The sequence below is a fragment of the Acomys russatus genome, chromosome 23 (genome assembly GCF_903995435.1).
Source record: "Acomys russatus chromosome 23, mAcoRus1.1, whole genome shotgun sequence".
Taxonomy (NCBI): Eukaryota; Metazoa; Chordata; class Mammalia; order Rodentia; family Muridae; genus Acomys; species Acomys russatus.
The window spans coordinates 54,283,031-54,300,889 of record NC_067159.1 but is presented as its reverse complement, the minus strand read 5'-3'; the positions used below and the strand labels follow the sequence as shown (position 1 = coordinate 54,300,889).

The 17,859-nt window shown below is 47.1% G+C and overlaps 1 protein-coding gene across 3 annotated transcripts in view; it reads left to right on the top strand.

Annotated features, from left to right (window-relative positions):
* The first annotated feature begins 6,702 nt into the window (after positions 1 to 6,702).
* St6galnac3 (ST6 N-acetylgalactosaminide alpha-2,6-sialyltransferase 3) overlaps positions 6,703 to 17,859 on the top strand; it is a 491,799-nt gene continuing 480,642 nt past the window's right edge. Inside the window, exon 1 of one of the 3 annotated variants that reach the window (XM_051165947.1) lies at positions 6,703 to 6,834. In XM_051165947.1, coding sequence (XP_051021904.1) covers positions 6,817 to 6,834 — 18 coding nt within the window. In that variant the 5' untranslated portion in view covers positions 6,703 to 6,816. The remainder of the gene's footprint in view (positions 6,835 to 17,859) is intronic. The other 2 variants (XM_051165950.1, XM_051165949.1) reach the window with 2 other exon arrangements.

Below are 17,859 nucleotides of genomic sequence, written 5' to 3'. Positions count from 1 at the left end.
TAAAAGCTACGTTCTTCTTTCTGTAATGATTATTAGGTAAAGAGTATTCATTTTAGACTTTTATCATTTAATGCAAAACAGATTTCTTTTTTTTCTCTTTAATTAGTTCATGTGAATATTTTGTTTTGTCATTTGAGACAAGAAGAAAACGCCTATTAGGAAGGGTAGAGTAAGGGCTGGAGAGATGGCTCAGAAGCTAAAAGCACCTGATGCTCACACAGAGGACTTGGTTTCAGTTCCCAGCACACATATGGTGGCTCAAAAACACCTGTCATTTCAGCTTCAGTGGATCCGAAGCCCTCTTCTGGCCTCTGTGGGCACTGCACACACATGGTGCACATCATGCATACATGCACAATACCTCATACACATGAAATAAAGATAAATACCAGTAGAGTACCGTAAACAGGTGGCCCATGTCCCTGGACACGAGTCCACACATGAATGTATGGCTAGGTACAGACACATAGGAAACACATGCTTTAGGATGTAAAACGGTAAGGATGAGAGGCGGTTCTAGAAAAATTCATTTTCTGTGCTGACCTGGAATATAAGTGAATGGTTTTCCTATAGCACTTTCTAACAGATCTTCCAGTCAGCCTTGATGGAAGTATGATTTATGTAGTGGGCGACAAGGAAATTTTTATTATATCTGGAATTCGTTTAGCATCTTTAGATGGGAAAGTTTGAGACCAATTAAAACCTTAATAAATGACCGTTGAATATAAACATTAAATTAATGTGTGTGCAGGGTGAAATTGGAAAAGTTATGAGAGTCTGCATTTTTAATTCTATCAGGGAACTGTATGCCATAACTCTGAGAATTACTTGGTAATGGAGCTGTTTATAATGAAACCAAAATGAATTTAAATAGCAAAATTTAGCTCATGACTTCTGATATCTCTCGAGTCCTAAGGCATGCTGACATCTCACTGGTAACAGGCCAGGTTGAGAAGGAAGATGGAACAACAGAAGCCAAGAAGGGCCCTCGGATGCCAGTGTTTGGTGTCCTGGCGCACCCCCAGTCTCTAGTCATAAGGGGATGTAAGTCCCTTGGGGAAGTCAGATAAACGAGTAAGAATCTTTAGTGGGAGGGAATTTTTATGGGAAGACAGTGGGAACAGCCTGGCTGTCGGGTGATCTGGTTGGTTTTTTGTCAACTCGACACAAGCTAGAATAAGCTCAGAAGAGGGTCAATTGGGAAATTGTCTACATTATATATTGGCCTGTTATCCAACTGTGTAGGGCATTTTCTTGATTAATGATTGGTTTGGGAGGACCTAGCCCTCTGAGGGTGGTGCCACATCTGGGCCAGTTGAATAAGAAAACAAGCTGAGCAAGCCATGAAGAGCCAGCTGCAAGGCAGCATCCCTCCGTGGCCCTTTGGTTCCGTTCCTGTCTCCAGGCTCTCTGCCTTGGATACCTGTGCTCCCTTTGCACAGTCACAGATTGTTATACAGAAGTGTAAGCCAAAGGACACTTTCTTCTCTAAGCTGCTTTTGGTAATGGCACTGATCACAGCAACTAAAACACGGGGTGGGATACACCTAGATGGGGTTTAAGTGCTAATGATAATGCTTTTCCCAGGGTTGGGTATTGAAAATGCAAGATAATGCATCTGATCTGCACATCCCACTGTCAGGATCTAATCACTTTCATACACAGCCCTGGCTTTGTATCCTCACTCGGATCTTAGTAACCGTGACAAAACAGCTGTGCAAAGAGCAGCTGAGGGGAGGAGAGGCGTCCCTTTGGCTCACAGTTGGAGGGTTGAGTCCATTGTAATGGGAAAGGCAAGGCAGCAGCAGCACGAGGCAGCTGGTCACATTGTCCACTGTCAAGAAGCAGAGATGAGTGCCAGAACCAAGCCTGCCTTTCCACTGTCTTCCATCCTGTACCCCTAGCCTTTGGGAGGTTCGCCAAATCCATGGTGACTCTTCCCTTTTAGGTCAAACATTCTTGGAAAGTCCCTCTAGACCAGAGGTTCTCACCGTTCACACAGGTTATCAAAGACGTTTGTGCTACGGCTCATAACAGTAGCAAAATTACAGCCGTGAAGATGAAGTAGCAACAACAACAACAACAACAACAACAACAAAACAACCCTGTGGAAGGGGTCACCACAACACAAGGAACTGTATGAAAGGGTTGCAGCACCAGGAATGCGGAGGACCGCTGGTCCAGACATACTCAGAAGTGTGTCTTCATGGTGAGTCCAAATCTAGCTGAGTTGACAATGAAAATTAACCACCCAATATCTCAGTAGGTGTAAACACTAATCCAACATTTTCTTATGAGCAAACCAAAGAGTGCTGAAGACTGTGGTAGGTAAGATGGCTGACTTCTAAGTTCAACCACCTGTCGTGTGGCCTTTGTAGGGTGAAATGAGGTAGAAAATCTGACCACCAGGGGCTTGTCTTTTATTATTAATTTTGGAAGCAGGTGCTCTTGGATTTAAGTTACATAACTTAAGAAGTTGGAAAATCAGACTGCACCTATAGACTACCCTAAGCTATTCTTGACGTTTGGCCCACTTCAAAACAAAAATATCCTGGCTACCTTCTCCTGCCTACCCACCTCCTGCAAATCTGGCTGGACCTCTGTTCCCTGGCAGATTCAGAATCTGTTTTTATTTCTAACCAATAGCTTTTCTAGGGTAGTCCTTCCAAAGCAGCCGTTGTTAATCCTATTTTATAAAATTCTAGTCTAAGTTTACCCTAGCATTTCTTCTTGCCTTTAGATTGTAGTAACTGAACCTCCACTCCTCAATGTACTTGGTCATAACCTATGAATGTTGAGAAAAAATTAACATTTAAGGGGTGAGAGAGATGGCATAATCAGACAAATGCTTGCTGTGCAAACACAAGGACCTGACTTTGGAACTGCAGAACCCGCAGAAAAAGCCAGGAATGGTGGTGCCTGCCTCCACCCACTCTGGGAGGTTAGAGACAGGATGTTGCTGGAACTTGCTGGCCAGCCAGCCTTACTGAGTTGGTGGTGTCTAGGCTTAGCAAGAGATCCTGCCTCGAGAAGCAATGTGCAAGGCAGTGGTTTTCAACCTGTGAGCCGTGGGCCCCATTTAATGGGTCATGTATCAGATATTATGCAAATCAAACATTTACATTAAGATTCATAACAGTAGCAAAATTAAAGTTATAAAGTAGCAACAAAATAATTTCGCGGTTGGGGTCACCGCAGCATGAAGAACTGTATTAAAGGGTTGCAGCATTAGGAAGGTTGGAACCACTGGTGTACAGTATCCAAAAGGACACTTAACATCAACATGCACACACACGAATATATACACGTGTTGGTGGTTGGGTGTTGTTCAGTTGGAAAAGCCATGTCAGGGGAGGCAGGTGGAGTCAGGAAAAGCTTCGCCATGTCCTTGCTGGTCATGTGTGCTACTGCAGCACCCCCCCTTCGAGACCCCCAGGATGACAAAACCCATTCTGTTTCAGCTGAGGTCTTTCTATCTTCAGTGGAAACTTTTCTTCTTTAAGTAACTTCTTATCATTTAAAAGTGGTCATCCTTGGGGGCTGGTGAGATGGCCCAATGGTTAACAGCATTGGCTGCATCCACCTAGCAGGTCACCACTGTCTCTACCTCCAGTTCCTGGGGATCCGACACCCTCATGCACACAGACGTGCAGCGAAAACACCAAGGCATATAAAATGTTTAAAACATGTGGTCATCACACCAGGAATTGAGGTGAATGAGCTCACATTTACCATCTCTGCTAAGGTTATGTACACTGTCATATAAAGATCAGAGAGGTTGGTTAAAGTCCCCACACAAGGAAGTGCTCATTGGTATTGTTCCCCAGGGCTTGCTGACCCTTCCCCGATGGGGACTTACGTGCTCAAACCATCTTTGCCTTCCCCCCTCTTCCTCCCTCCCCCTTCTCTCATTCATTTTTTTTTTTCTTTTTTGGAATGGGGTACTTTTTTAGTTTTGAGGTTATAATTACAAAGTTTATCCTTTTCTTTCCTTCCTCCACACGGTCCCCTGCTTTCCATCACTCATGACCCCCTTTTAAAAGCCTAACTGTTATTACGTGCATTAGGTATATGCGTATGTGTTCCTGTATATCACCTATGTAACCCTCTTTACTAGCTCGTTGCTCCCTGGTGGGGGAGGCCTTTACAGTGCTGTGTTGCCTCTTTCATCTTTTCCTCTCTACTCGGATCTATGGTATTGCCCTGAATCAGAGACCACAAAAAACCCAATCCCTTACTGTTGACAGGTCCTGCAGCAACTTAAAGATTTTTCTTTCCAGTTACTCAGATTTTTAAAACTGATATGAATGAGTGCATGCACGAATGAGGGGTCTAGGAGCTAGCTCAGTGGGCAAAGGCACTTGTCCCTAAGCCTGACAACCTAAGTTCAGCCTCTGGGGCCCACTTGGTAGGAGCTGTTCTCTGACCTCCACACGTATCTGGTGACATGAGTGTCCTGCTTCAAATAAATAAATAAACAAAGGACTCTGCTGAGTTTTCTGGCCTGCTCTCTTACTCAGGGCTACTATTGCTGTGCTGGCATAACAAGACCAAAAACAACATGAAGAGGAAAGCGCAGGAATCTGGAGGCAGGAGCTGCCACAGAAGCTATGCAAGTACACTGCTTACTGGCTTGCTCATCATGGCCTCCTCAGCTTGCTTTCTTTTTGTTTCATTTTGTTTTTTGAGACTGGTTTTCTCTGTGTTAGCCTTGATTGTCCTGGACTGGCTTTGTATACCAGGATGGCCTTGAAAGTACAGAGATCTGCTTGCCTCTGCCCCCCTGAGTGCTGGGATTATAGGCCTGTACCACTGGGCCTGCTTTCTTTCTTTTCTCTCTCTCTCTCTCTTTCTTTCTTTTTTTAAAAATTATTTTATTTAATTTTGATTTATGTGCATTGGTGTGAGGGTCTCAGATCTTGGAGTTACAGACAGTTGTGAGCTGCCATGTAAGTGGTAGGAATCAAACCCTGGTCCTTTGGAAGAGTAGGCAGTGCTCTTAACTACTGAGCCATCTCTCCAGCCTGCTTTCTTATAAAACCCAGGACCACAAGCCTAGGGTAGTCCCACCCATAATGGGCTAGGCCCTCCCACATCAATCACTAAAAAAGAAAACGGCCTCTAGGCCCGCCTACACCTTGATCTACGGAGTCATTATTATTATTTTTTTTCTTTTTTCAGTTGAGGCTCCATTCTCTCTAGAGATTCCAGCTTGTATCAAGTTGACATGAAACTAGCCTGCACTCCTGCTAACACCGTTTGTTAAAGTAGCAGTTTAAAGTATGTGATCTTCATCAAACCGCTCTTCTAAAATACATATGCCCTCCAAGACAGAGGGAGGGACGGGAGGAGGTGACAGCAGGACAGAGTTCAGCCTCCCTGCAGTCAGACAGAGCTTACTTAGGGGCAGGCAGTTTGAATAGGGCTCTAGCTAGGCCTTCCAGAATTTTTCCTGTGTTTCCTCCCGGGTCTCTGAGTGTGTGAATGTTCTCATCAACCACATGCCAGTTGCCATGAACCCTTGGCTCCTGTCTGATGGTTCGTGAGCTGTCTTGTGATCCGCAGTCACTATCAGCCCACATGCCTTTTCTGACTCCACGCAGGCCTGCTAATTTGCCAAGGGAGGTTTCTTTAGGGTAGGTGTTTTGGGAGATAATGTCAAGATTTCTGTGACTACTGGGTAGCAGATACCTGCGCCTACAGACTGTTGTCCTCCTCCTGGCCGCGCCCTTTCCTTGTAGAAATGATTGCTCCCTTAGCAGGGCTAGTTTGGGAGGCAGCCTTTCCTTATTGTCTGTCACACACAGAGGGCCCACTAAGGACCCAGAGAGGCCCAGGGTCCTCTTTGTCTCTGCCACCTCTTTGGTAAATCTGGTACAGTGTCCCTTGTTTTAATGTGGGACAGTTCAGGGTGGATGGTTGCAGAGGACCTTCCTAGATTTCCGGACTCAAGAGGCAAGCTAATGTGTGACTTGGTTGTTGAGACCCTCAAGAGTTCACTAAAGTCTAATGCTGTAGCAGCCAAGTCCTGTGTGCGCTGTAGGTCTGTGTACACAGGCACATTATCTTTATACACTGTATCCTAACGTATATAGGCATTTTACGAACAACCTTGCAACAGGATACAATATTGCCACACACACACACACACACACACACGCGCGCGCGCGCGCGCGCGCGCACACATGCCGCACATGCTGTGCACAGGCCACCAGGATTATGGCTTCTTTCCTGTAGCCCAGGACTGTTCAATCTTTCAGCTTCTCTAGCTCTTTGCACTTTCGGATTGATAACTAACCCATCACAGCAAGAGAAGCCCACCACAGAATTCTGCAGTGCCAATGGCTAGCCTGGGGCACTTCCAGCTGCTTTCGAAGAATCCTTTGATGGGCCCCACGCCTGCAGCAGGACCGTGCCAAATGCAGCTAACTTTTTGGAAAGTGGCACATCTGCGGGCTCCCTGAGTGCAGCTGGAAGGCCCGCGTTCTCTCCTCAGGATACTCAGAGCCGGGTCTGCCACAAGCAAGGCTTTGCAAACCTTCATTCAATCTACAGAGTTTGTTTTTTGTTTTTTTGTTTTTTGTTTTGTTTTTTAAGCCAAGTAGTAGCAGCAGAAAGGGAGCAGGCAGTTGCGGGCCGCACGGAGGGCACGTGACTCGGGGCGGGGCCTCTTGCGGAGCCAGCCAGTGGCGGGCTCGGGGGTGGGGCCTGGGCGCACAGCTCCCGCGGGCTCGGCTTGCTCTGCGGGAATGTGGGCTGGAGTGGTCTCGCTGCGGGGCCGAGGTGCAGCAAGCCACTGGGTCGATCCGTAGCGCCATGGCCTACATCCTCAAGGTAACCGCTCGGCTGCGGGCCGTCTGAGAGCTTTGCCCGCTGGGTGTGCAAAGGCGTGGAGCCCGCCGCGGTCCCGCTGCATCCTCAGCCCGCCTGTCTCTTCCTGGCGTCGGCTTCCTTTTTGTTCCTTTGGCCAAGGCATCTGGGTGGGAGACTATGCAATGTGCATTGGGCACACACTCCTTGACTACACTGCTGCCGGCTGGCGCCAGCCTGGAAGGAGCTGGGCAGGGAGCGCGCGGTGTCGCGCCGAATGATGGATATGGCAGGCTGAGCAGAGGGTGCTTCTAGCCTTGCGGTCTGGGCAGCCCGCGGCCTGTGGGGGACCATGGGCTGAAAAGGACCGGCCCGGCATGGGTGAGGGGCACAGCGTTTGGGAAGAGGAAAGGGTTCAGAGAGCTTGTAGCCTTTACTCCTGGGAACACAGAAACTTCTGGGTCCACAGGTAGCCCTGTAGGAATGAGTTTCCTGGGGAGCTAGCTCCAGGTGTCGGTGACTACAGTTGGAAAAGTTCATTGGGTGGAAATAGGTAGAACCTTTGCACCTCCTCAGGCTCACCTGTGAACAGACACGCCTACTCAGGGTCCACACCTGTTTGCGGGTATGTTTTCAAGTTCATTACGTGTTTTGAGTACCTGCCTTAGCCACAGGCTTGAGAACTTTGGGTGGGTTTGCATGGTGAGGACCTTCCATGGGAAGACAGTTTCCAACCCACTGGGAAAGTTCAGGCCCCACCCCACCCGGCATTCTGTTTTTTCCTTCCTGCTATTATTCAACTGCCCAGCCAGACATCATGGGTCAAAACATGAGCAGCACGAGTTCCCCATCCCTGAGAGAATACAAAGGTATTTGGTTTCCAGCCTGGAGAAGGTGCTGTGTGACCAAGGACAACATCAGATCCTTGTTTTGTATTATGCTGCCATAGCGCTTAATACTTACTGTTTGAGCTGTCTTAGCTATGCCTTCCCAGCGTGAAGTGAGGGATCGGGCACTTCCTGTGACTTCCCCGAACTTGTTGTTTGTTTTGGAGCACTTTCCAGGACATGGCTAAAGGTGGCAAAGTCAGGAGGAAGTAATCTATGGATACCACAGAATGAGACTTTAACCTCGCTGGCGCAATGCAGGAACTGGACCTAGGTCACAGTGTCCATCATCTTTTGGGGCTCATGACCTATACTGTTGGCCGTGTCTTCCCCTATTGGTTTCTCCCCTACCATGTGTCTTCTGTCTTTGTGTGCATGTATGATTCGGTATGGTGCTGCTGGTCGAACCCAGAGCCTCACACATGCTAAGCACGTGTCTGGTCACGGAGCTATAACGCCAGATCCCTTGAAGCATCTTTAGGGCTTATCCAAGTTCACACATAGATCTGATCCTTTCCTCACGTGGAGGTGTTACCTGAAGCCCCTCATTACTTGTCTTCAAAACCTAACTACGAAGAAGAGCAAAGATCAAAAGTATTTTTTTCTGAATTCTGGCTCTGCCTCCTGTCCCCTGTGTGGCCTTGGACAAGTTACACGTCTCCAAATCCTAATGTCCTCAACGTAAGATCAAAGTAACCGTGTGCACTTTGTCATGTTGCTGTGGAGCTGACAGGGGGTGTAGGGGGCATGAGAACTCCGAGGTGCAGGTGTGTGCAGGAAAAACTGTTTTTCCTGATTAGTAATGATTAATTATGACATTCTGAAGCTTCAGTCTTTCCCATAGGAGATAACTTTCATAAGCCCTCCACTTTCTAGTGAAAGAAACTTAGAGTCTTGAGTTTCTTAAACTCAGAGTTAAGGACAGAGTGAGTCACACACCTGAAACTGTCCTCATACTTTAAAACTGTCCTAGGGGATGTCTGCAAGCGGTCCTTATACCATTCAGCCCTTGTCACCTTTGAGTGATGGAGTGCTCCTCCTCTTCCTCCTCCTCCTCTTCCTCCTCCTCCTCTCTTATGATAACTTTGAAAGTGCAACATGATGTTGTGGCCTGTAAATGCAGTGGGACACATTCATGGCTGTCCTGGGCTGTTTGGTAGCCTGCTGGGTGCCAGCTGAACCTACTTGGTCCTAGATGGTCTCTGAGGATCTTTTCACCTGTGTCATCTTTGAAAAGCTCCACATGGTATGGGCACACAGGTTCCAAAGAGGAGGGACACATTCTGTACCAGCTTAGCCTTCTGCATTTGATTTTGGCTTCCCTTCTTCCAAAGAGTAGAAAAATGTGTAATTATTATAATTAATTTTTAATGGTGTTGTAGCAAACAGAAAATGATAGACCTCTCGTTGATTTTAATGAAATACTTTTTGCAATGCTCTGAACTTAGTTGGGTATTAGGAACTGAGCCTGACCTAATGGTCAAATGGACGCAGGGCAGATAAATAGGAAGCAGCACATGCATTTCATTTGTTCATAGTATTCTGTGTATGTGTGCTTATATGTATGTCTTCCCCCTGTGCATGTGTGCATCTGTGTAATGTGTATGTAAATGTATGTATTATGTATGCCTTCCCTGTGTGTTTTGGTGAGTATGAAATACATACTCAAAGAAGGCATGTGCTGGTTAGCTTTTTGTTCACCTGACACAAGCCAGGGTCATCTGGGAAGAGGACCTCACTTGAGAAAAAGCCTCAATTAGGTTGACCTCTAGGCTACTCTGTGAGGCATTTTCTCTACTAGTGACTAATGTGGGAGGGTTCAGCCCACTGCGGATGGTGGCACCCCTGGGCAGAGGATCTTTGGTGGGATAAAAAAGCGGCTATGGGTGAGCAAGCCAGTAAGCAGTGTTCCCCAGTCACCTCTTCTTTAATTCCTGCCTCTAGGTTCCTGCCTTGAATTCTTGCCCTGACTTCCTTTAATGATGGACTAGAAAGTATAAAATGAAACAGATCCTTCCTTCTCAAGTTGCTTCTGATCCTGGTGTTTTTACCACGGCACTAGAAAGAAAACTAAGACGAGGAGCTAGAGTTGAGGGTTTATCTTAACAAAAAGTGACACATTCTGAAGACACGACAACAAGAAGGGGGTTTGGGCTATCCATGACGAGTGCCAGGAAAAGGCAGGGAAAGCAGTGAAAGGTGAGGGTTTTTTGGGGGGCACTTTTATCTTGTTCTTGATCCTCTGATGATAAGAATATTATTCTATTCCTGCCGTAAGGAAGGCATGCTTTTCAAATGAGCGCTTTGCAGAAGAATATTGCAAACTGGAGAGTTTGTACCCGAGTTTCTGAAGGGCATGATGAAGCTGGGAGGTAGACAGTGACAACCCAGGGCACAGCCAAGGCCGCCTCCCTTTAATGATTGGAGGGTTGGAGCTGAGCAGGATTGACCACCTGGGAGCTTGTGTTTTAGAAACATTAACTATTGTGGGCAAAGAGTTTCTCATCCAAGAGGATTGTGTCATCCTTTGTACCGATGAGAACACGAGGAGAGATGTGGCTATGCTCTGATGGTTGCTTGTGCAATAAGACGGGGCATCCTAAGAGGAAGAGCTGGTCCATGGCAGCTGATAACGATCTTTTAGGGACACTGCACTGTTCCATGGAGACACTGTGCATACTGAGGGCCCATCCCATCCTGAGTGGGACTCATTCTCCTGGGAGCCAGTTTCCTAAGGGGCACATACACTGTGGAGCACACTCCCATCCCACACTGCAGAGCGCTGAACACAGAACATGCACGCGCAGGTTAGTGATGCCTCTGTTGCTTACTGCCTGAGCCAAAGAAAGTTTGCTTTTAATTTTGAATTTACAATACCGTTCCTAGGTTCAATGGAGGTGACCCTGCAACTCTGAAAGGGCCCTTGTAGGGGGAGGTGAGAATATCTGTGTGCTGGTTATTCTACAGGAAATGAACAACAATCTCGGTCTCAGAGAGTCCACTTCTGCTTGTCTGCATAGCCTTGCTAGACACTCAATCCTCAAATCCACAGCCACTGCTTTCCCCAAAAGCCAGGTCTCTAAAGGCTCTCTACCGAATCCCCTGCCTGCAGCAACCAGCGCCTCCAAAGAGAAAGGCTGGAGAGGACCCTCTCTGGTGTTTAAGAGTCTCTGAAATTTATTGGACAAGAACAGTGGCCGTTTTAACTTACAGTTATTAGTGAAGCTAAATTGTACATTATTCTAGTCACTTATCTTTCTTGTGTTATAGGTACTTTATAGTTTTGTGTAATAAAAATGACTTCCATTATCTTTGATTTGTTGTGAGCACGTACTCTTTTGGGTGCAGCGTTTTGTGCACTAGTGATATGTGACAAGTCTTTGCTGATTTGCATTGGGTTCCGTGTCCAGGAGTCATGTGGACACCAGGCCGACGGTCCCTGTGGATATGTGCGAGTTATTTCTAACTTGATTATGGTTTCCCCCCAGTTAATCAATCTTATGAGCTTAATATAGTGATAAACACACCACAGGTGCACGTCTAAGCGACTTTTACTTTCCTCTACAGTGATTTCCCTTACTCTTTTATCCAGTTGATAAGAAATTGTGTAATTGTGATGCAAAAAAAAAAAAATTGACAAAAATACTCTCTTCTCATTAGGATTTTCCCTGCCTGCCCCAGACCTTCACCATATTGCTTCAGTTTTAATTTGGAGCAACTCTGGGTTGTGGCCTGCGCTCTTCTTCTCACCGCAGAGCCTTGCATTTGGTCTGCGTTGAGTCAGCCACCTTTCTTGGCAGCTTTTACGGTCCTTCCATCTTCCTCATTGTTCTCACAGAGCAGAGTTAAGGTGCAGTGGCCACAAGCCCTTTGGGCTTCAGGCCTTACCTTGGTTCCCTGAGCCTGGGGTGACAGTCTTAGCATGCCGTGGAGGGTTCCTCAGAATCTGGCTCCTGTCTCCACAGCCCACATCTCCACTGTTTGCTCACTCTTGGCCCCCACAGAATGTCTGTGCGACCACAGCCATCAGCTGTGGTTGTTTCTGCAGGAAATCCCCCATCTGACCTCCCCGTTTACACACATGCCGCCTCACCGGGGCTTTGTGTCTCTGTAGCAGCAGGCTTATCCTGTTCTGTGGAGACTCAGCTGTGTATCTGAGTTGATCTGACAGGGGCCGGCCAGCCTGCACTCATCCAGCATCTCCAGGGACCATAACCTTCAATGTGTGAAGGATCATGTGCTGCCAGAGATGTAAACAGTTGGGATGGCAACCAAAGTGGCAGAGTGCTTTGAAAGGTAGACCTGTGGGGTGGAGTTACTTACTGAGAATCACCTGAAGAGAGGCCTACTTCTCCTCAAGTTGGTATGTGCAAAAACTGACCTGGTTTTCTGTACGTTATCTCTAAATGACTGTTGAGTGCATAAGATGGTGGAGTTACTAGATTTGTTTAAGACTTGGGTTATAGACTCGAGAGTAATCTGCCAGGAGCCATCTTGGTGTGACGTGGGTGTTGCAGCCCAGGGGCAGCAGGCAACAGCGCTTTGCTTCTCAAACGTTGTCTATGTCATTCTTATAGGCCTGTTATGTTTCATGCAAAATTCAGGATGATTTGAAATCTGAAGATGGAGGGGTGCAGGGAAGAAAGAGGAGAAAATGGAGGATATGTAGCAGCTGCCTAACCTTGTCATGATCATTGACGTTCATTTTAACAAACAGAAACAAGCAAAGAAATACTAGACACAACCCCTCAAAACCAAACACCTATGCCTAAGGACTAGCGTGGTTCTCAAGGCCTCTGCAGGCCACGAGGTTTCACACCATCATGTGCTAGGAGCCCTAGGAAACCCTACGGCATAAGCAAGAAAGACAAGACAGGTTGATCCATTTGTGATGGTGCTTATTACTACTGCCCAAATGAAGCCGGTCCAGGAGGTGCTGACTGGAGACATGTTACTGCCGTGTGTGCTGGCACGCTCTGGGGAATAAGCATGCTCTTTGAGCATGCCCTGTGTGTGTATGTGTGTGCCCGAGCTGTGGGGGATGGATCTGCATGTACTGGGTGTGAGTGGCAGGTGCAGGCAATGCTCTTTGGACTAATGATGACAGTAGTAGTTGGCAGGTATTGGACAGCTGAGTTGTTTCTTGAGCTAGTAAATGGAATCTAGGAGCAGCTAAGTGACTTGTCCCAGGTTGCAAAGGCAGCAGAGGTGACACTGACCCCAGTCCTGCGTGGCTGTCAGAAGTATCCCTGACCTTTCTTGGCAATAAAGAGATTGAGTTTGTTTACCATCTTCTGCCCAGGTCCACTTGCTGGGACCCCTTTGCACATGTTTTTGTTTGTGTCTTCCTTTGTGATTTTTGGAACTAGGGGAGCAGGAAGGGCACAGAGACTGGAGAGATGAAGGAGGTCATCATCCCGTGTCTGTGCGCAAGCTGGGTTAAAGTCCAGCCACGTGTGCGAGCAATTTGGGTGTGGGAGGGACAAGGTGGGAGCTTGTGGGAGACAGGAAGGGGGTGAGAGGGTGGGGCATGCGACTGAGGGAGGGAGCAAGAGAGGGATGGCGTAGAACTGGAGTCACTCAGGGCCCCTCCAAGGCTCTGGGAAGAGACCCCGGGAATTTTTTTATTTATAAGTTTATTATATCCATGTTTTTAAAAATAAAAGGCCCACAAAGTGTATGATCCTTGGATTCTTCCACTCCCGTCTGCTTTGCCCCAGTGGTCTTGTGGACATCAGAGCAGAGCCAGTGATGTTCTGAGTGAGCAGAGCTGAAGCTCGCTTTCTGGGCATGGGCTTTTTTTATTTTTTATTTTTGTGGAAGGGGCTTAGCTCTGAGGATAGCCAAAGGCCACTATTGACTTCCAAAGCTACTTTCATAGTTAATCTCCCCAAGAGGACAATCTGTAGCATATTCCAAAAATCAGTATATATCTTTCAATTGTAGTATGCCTCAATATAGGTGCTGTCTTAGGGTTTTATTGCTGTGAAGAAGGCAATGCCTATACATAAAAAATCTAATTAGGGCTGGCTGACAGTTTAGAGGTTCAGTCCGTTACCACCATGGTGGGAAGCATGGCAACATGCAGGCAGCCATGGTGCTGGAGGAGGGAGAGTTCTACCTCTTGATCCAAAGGCAGCCAGGAGGAGACTCTGATTCCACACTGGATGGAGCTTGAGCACTAGGAGACCTCAGGACCTGTTTGTAATGGTTTATGAAGTAGATTCATATATTTTCCAATAACTAAACGAAGTGCCTCATTTTTTATTATGAATTGATTATAATGAAACTGAATAAACAATGTGGTTTCGTAGTTGTACTCGCTAGGGTTCAATGCCCAAAAGCTACATGTGGTTACTGACTACTCCTTTGTTCAACACGGTCGGGTCAGGAGGGGCTGCAGAGCTCAGACAGTGAGCGTAGTGCAAGAGGCTGCAAACGAGGCCCCTCAGATCAGAACCAGAGGCACATGTGTTGTTCAGATTCTTAGAAAGGAAAGGAAGGTGGGCGGGGTAGAAGAAGCAAGTCAGGAGTGCCTGACCCAAGAAGTGACACATGCGAACCTTTGAGCTGCCCTTGAAATCTCATCTGGCTTTCTCCGTGAACTGACCCAAATCCCTCGCAGATGTTGTGCAGCTGTGAATTCCCTCCCCCCCGGGGGGGCTGGTGCTCCATGGGATGTATGAGATAGATGGTTGGTCTGGTGTGAGCTCCTGGGGGCTTTGAGATCAGAGGCAGCGTTTATACACTGTGATTGGTCTCATTGCTGCGGGAGGCTGGTGCACATATGGGAACAATGTGTACACACAGGATAAACTGTGTCTTCTTTGGAAGCCCCTTTGTGCATTTGTATGCATACACTCTAGAAGCTCCGTCACAGAGACGCATGTACTATGGTGTATGGAGCACATTTGTTCACACAGCTGTGGCTGTTTCGTGTCTACCTTTGCAGTGTCATCCTGCCCTGCACTGGCTTCTTCTCTCAGGTCACAGAGTGTCAACAGTTTTTCATGAGTGGCCATGTAGTAAGGACAATACGTGCCGTCTGCTGAATCTCATCTACTGTCAGTGGGGGCAGCCTTTCGGAGCCTTTCAGATGTTTATCTTACAGCAAACTGTCAGCGGGTGTGGTGTTTGCTCTCGTCGGACAGACGGGAGCCTCTGGTTCACATAGATTAATGCCATCACTAATGTGAGCCTACTATGCGAGGGCAAGTGGGATGTGAGCCTACTCTGTGAGGGCCAGTAAGTTGTGAGCCTACTATGTGAGGGCCAATAGGTCTTCAGAGCCTGTAAGAATGACTTCTGCATTAGAAATGGCTCTTTAAAAAATCACTAAGATTTCATGACAAAAATTATGTGATATTCTCATTCAGTGTCCTGAACTGCTTTTATCAGAACACTGCTACATTTCTGTCAGTGGCAGAGTTGAGCTGAGACGGGGGATGGTGTCACTCACAGCAAGGATGCCGTGAGTCTGAGTCGGGATAAACTTCCAGCTCTGATGGGGATTGTTTTCACTTCCCTTGGCACCATGAACCAGGCCAAGGGCCTTCCTCGGTAAATGTTGGGGCCAGGCACTGAAGAGGGAAGAGGACTGAAGCTTGCAGTGAGGTATCTCTTCAGTCTCTGGTACGGGGGCTGGAACTCACAGGCAAAGTGAGTTCCTGAGATCTGCTCAGGACCATAGTGTTTTCTACTCTCAGGACCCCTGAAGGCACTCCTAAAGGGTTCAGGACGTTAAATGGGCCAGGATCACCCCAGAATTCTTTCTGTCCATCTGGTAGAGCCTGAGAACTTATATCCCTGGTGACCCCAGAGTATTGATGTTGCCCATCCCTGGTGACCCCAGAGTACTGATGTTGCCCATCCCTGGTGACCCCAGGATACTGATGTTGTCCATCACTGGTGAGTTCCTTGGAGTCTGATGTTGCTAATCTCTGGGCTGCACTTTGGAAGCCATACTTGCCACACTGTGTCCAGTTTAAGAAGTAGTTGCCTGTTGATAAGAGCTGCAGAGCTGCGTTTGAGTCCACAAATCCTCCAAAGGAAACTGATGAGCTATTTATATCTGCTTAGTGATTTAAGTCTAACCTGTTCTAAATGTTTTAGACATTGCCTTGTTTGATTTCCCTTCCTTCCAATCTCTCTGATGCTTTGGAGCTCAGGCCATTTGAATGCTGAAAAGCCTATGCTCGTGTGCCCAGCACGTGGAGCTGGGGCAGAAACCCACCCTTCTCTGGTGCGGTTCCAAATCCTTTTCAGGAAAACTACGGTGACTCGGAACCATGGGATTTTGTTTCATCTGAGTGTGTGACAACTCCTTCTCTGTCCTGTGCCCTCATCTCTTGCTTAATGGCTTCCCTAGTGAGATGTGTTTCCTCTGCTGATTGAGAGAAGTTAGTGCTGTCCTGCTGCTGTTTGCTGTCACACGTATGACCCAGTCAGCCTCATGTTTAAAAACTCATTACCTAGGGATTAGGAGTAGAGAGATTGAAGACTGGAAAAAGGTGATAGCTGTGAACTTTCCCAGTCGGTGATCCACAGCCTCATTTGAGATTTTAATAAGTAACACACTGGGCTGCTCTCTCTGGCTTCTTCTGGTGTAGAGCAGGAAACGGCCCCCTAGACTTCTCCGCCCACTTTCTCCTGGTTTCTGGGCCTTCTACTTCGTGGCTCATTTTTCTGATGAGCTCCTTCCCATCTCTGGCTTCCGTGACCCTCCTCAACCCAGGTGTTCTAGGCATCAATAGTTAAAGGTTAAAAGGAGCATTGTCCGAGATCTGTGGCAGGGAAGGCAGAAGAACTCTTAACAGGTAGATGAGACAATCCTTCACAGTCCAGGCATGTCTGCCACTTCATTTGGCATTATCAGGAAAATGTGCATCATTTCTGTGCTCCAAACAATCGGTCTTGTGTGCATGACACCACCTGAGGTCGCTCTCACTCCTATTCCTTGTAGGAGGCTGACTTGACTCTTCCCTGCTGGCCTTCTCAGCCCTGTTATTCCTGAGGTAGTGAGGGTCCTGAAGTGTTGCCACCATATTTCTTTTGCTTCTGGTTCTTTCAGCTACGGTGAAGAACACCTCTCTGTGTTCCTGTTGATTTCTGGCTGGTTTGGCCTATTGAGTCCTGCCAAGCAGCCTAGCCTCAGCAGCCTGGTTGCTGACCTTATCTGATCCAAGAGTTCTACATGTGATGCCCAGCATGCTGGCAACTTGAGGTTTGCCATTTTCTCTTCTACTTTTGACCAAGGGCATTAAGATTGATATTAAAAGAAACAGCTTCCAATTTGCATGCTAACCTAAAAAGTTAATTTAAAAAGGAAATGTCATCTAAATGTTATCACTTTAAATCTCTCTACCAAGAGCTGACAGTTGAGATTCACTCTATTTTATTCCATGTGCTTTAACACACACACACACACACACACACACACACACACACACACACACACAGTATTAAAAGGGTCTATGTGTGACTTTTTCCACATAATTTTAGCAGGTAGAGGTGTGTGACAGGAAAATGTACTTTTCATGAACTCAGACTCGATGAACCATGCATAAGAGGATGGAGGGTTGGAGAGGTAGGAGATGAAAGAGCAGTGGAAAGCTCTGTTCTGAGGGAGCTGGAGGTCTGTGTGAAAATAATCTGACTTGATGCACTCACTGAGTGCAGGCATGGTGCTGGGCAGCCCTTAAGCTAGGCCATGTGGAGAGGCGAGCCCTGTGACGGTAGCTTTACTAGTCAAATTAGAGCTAGGGTTTGAATCCAAAATAGAATATAATTTTGCGACGTGGGATGGCAGCACACTTGACATCTCAGCTCTTGGGAGACTGAGGCAGGAGGATTGCCACAAGTTTGGGACAGCCTGCATTGCCCAGTGAGTTCTAGAACAATCTGTGCTATATAACAAGACTTTGTTTAAAAAAAGAAGGAAGGGAGGAAGGGAGGGAGGGAGGGAGGAAGGAAGGAAGGGAGGAAGGAAGGAAGGAAAGAAAGGAAGGAAGGAAAAGGATAGTTTTAAGGTTACGGAGACAAACCTATTTGCAACTTCCTAAAACAAAATGATAACATTAACAGTAAGACAACATCAGCAAATACTTCATGACCACTCAGTATGAGGCAGTTGTCACATTTCAGATATGCATATCATAGCATC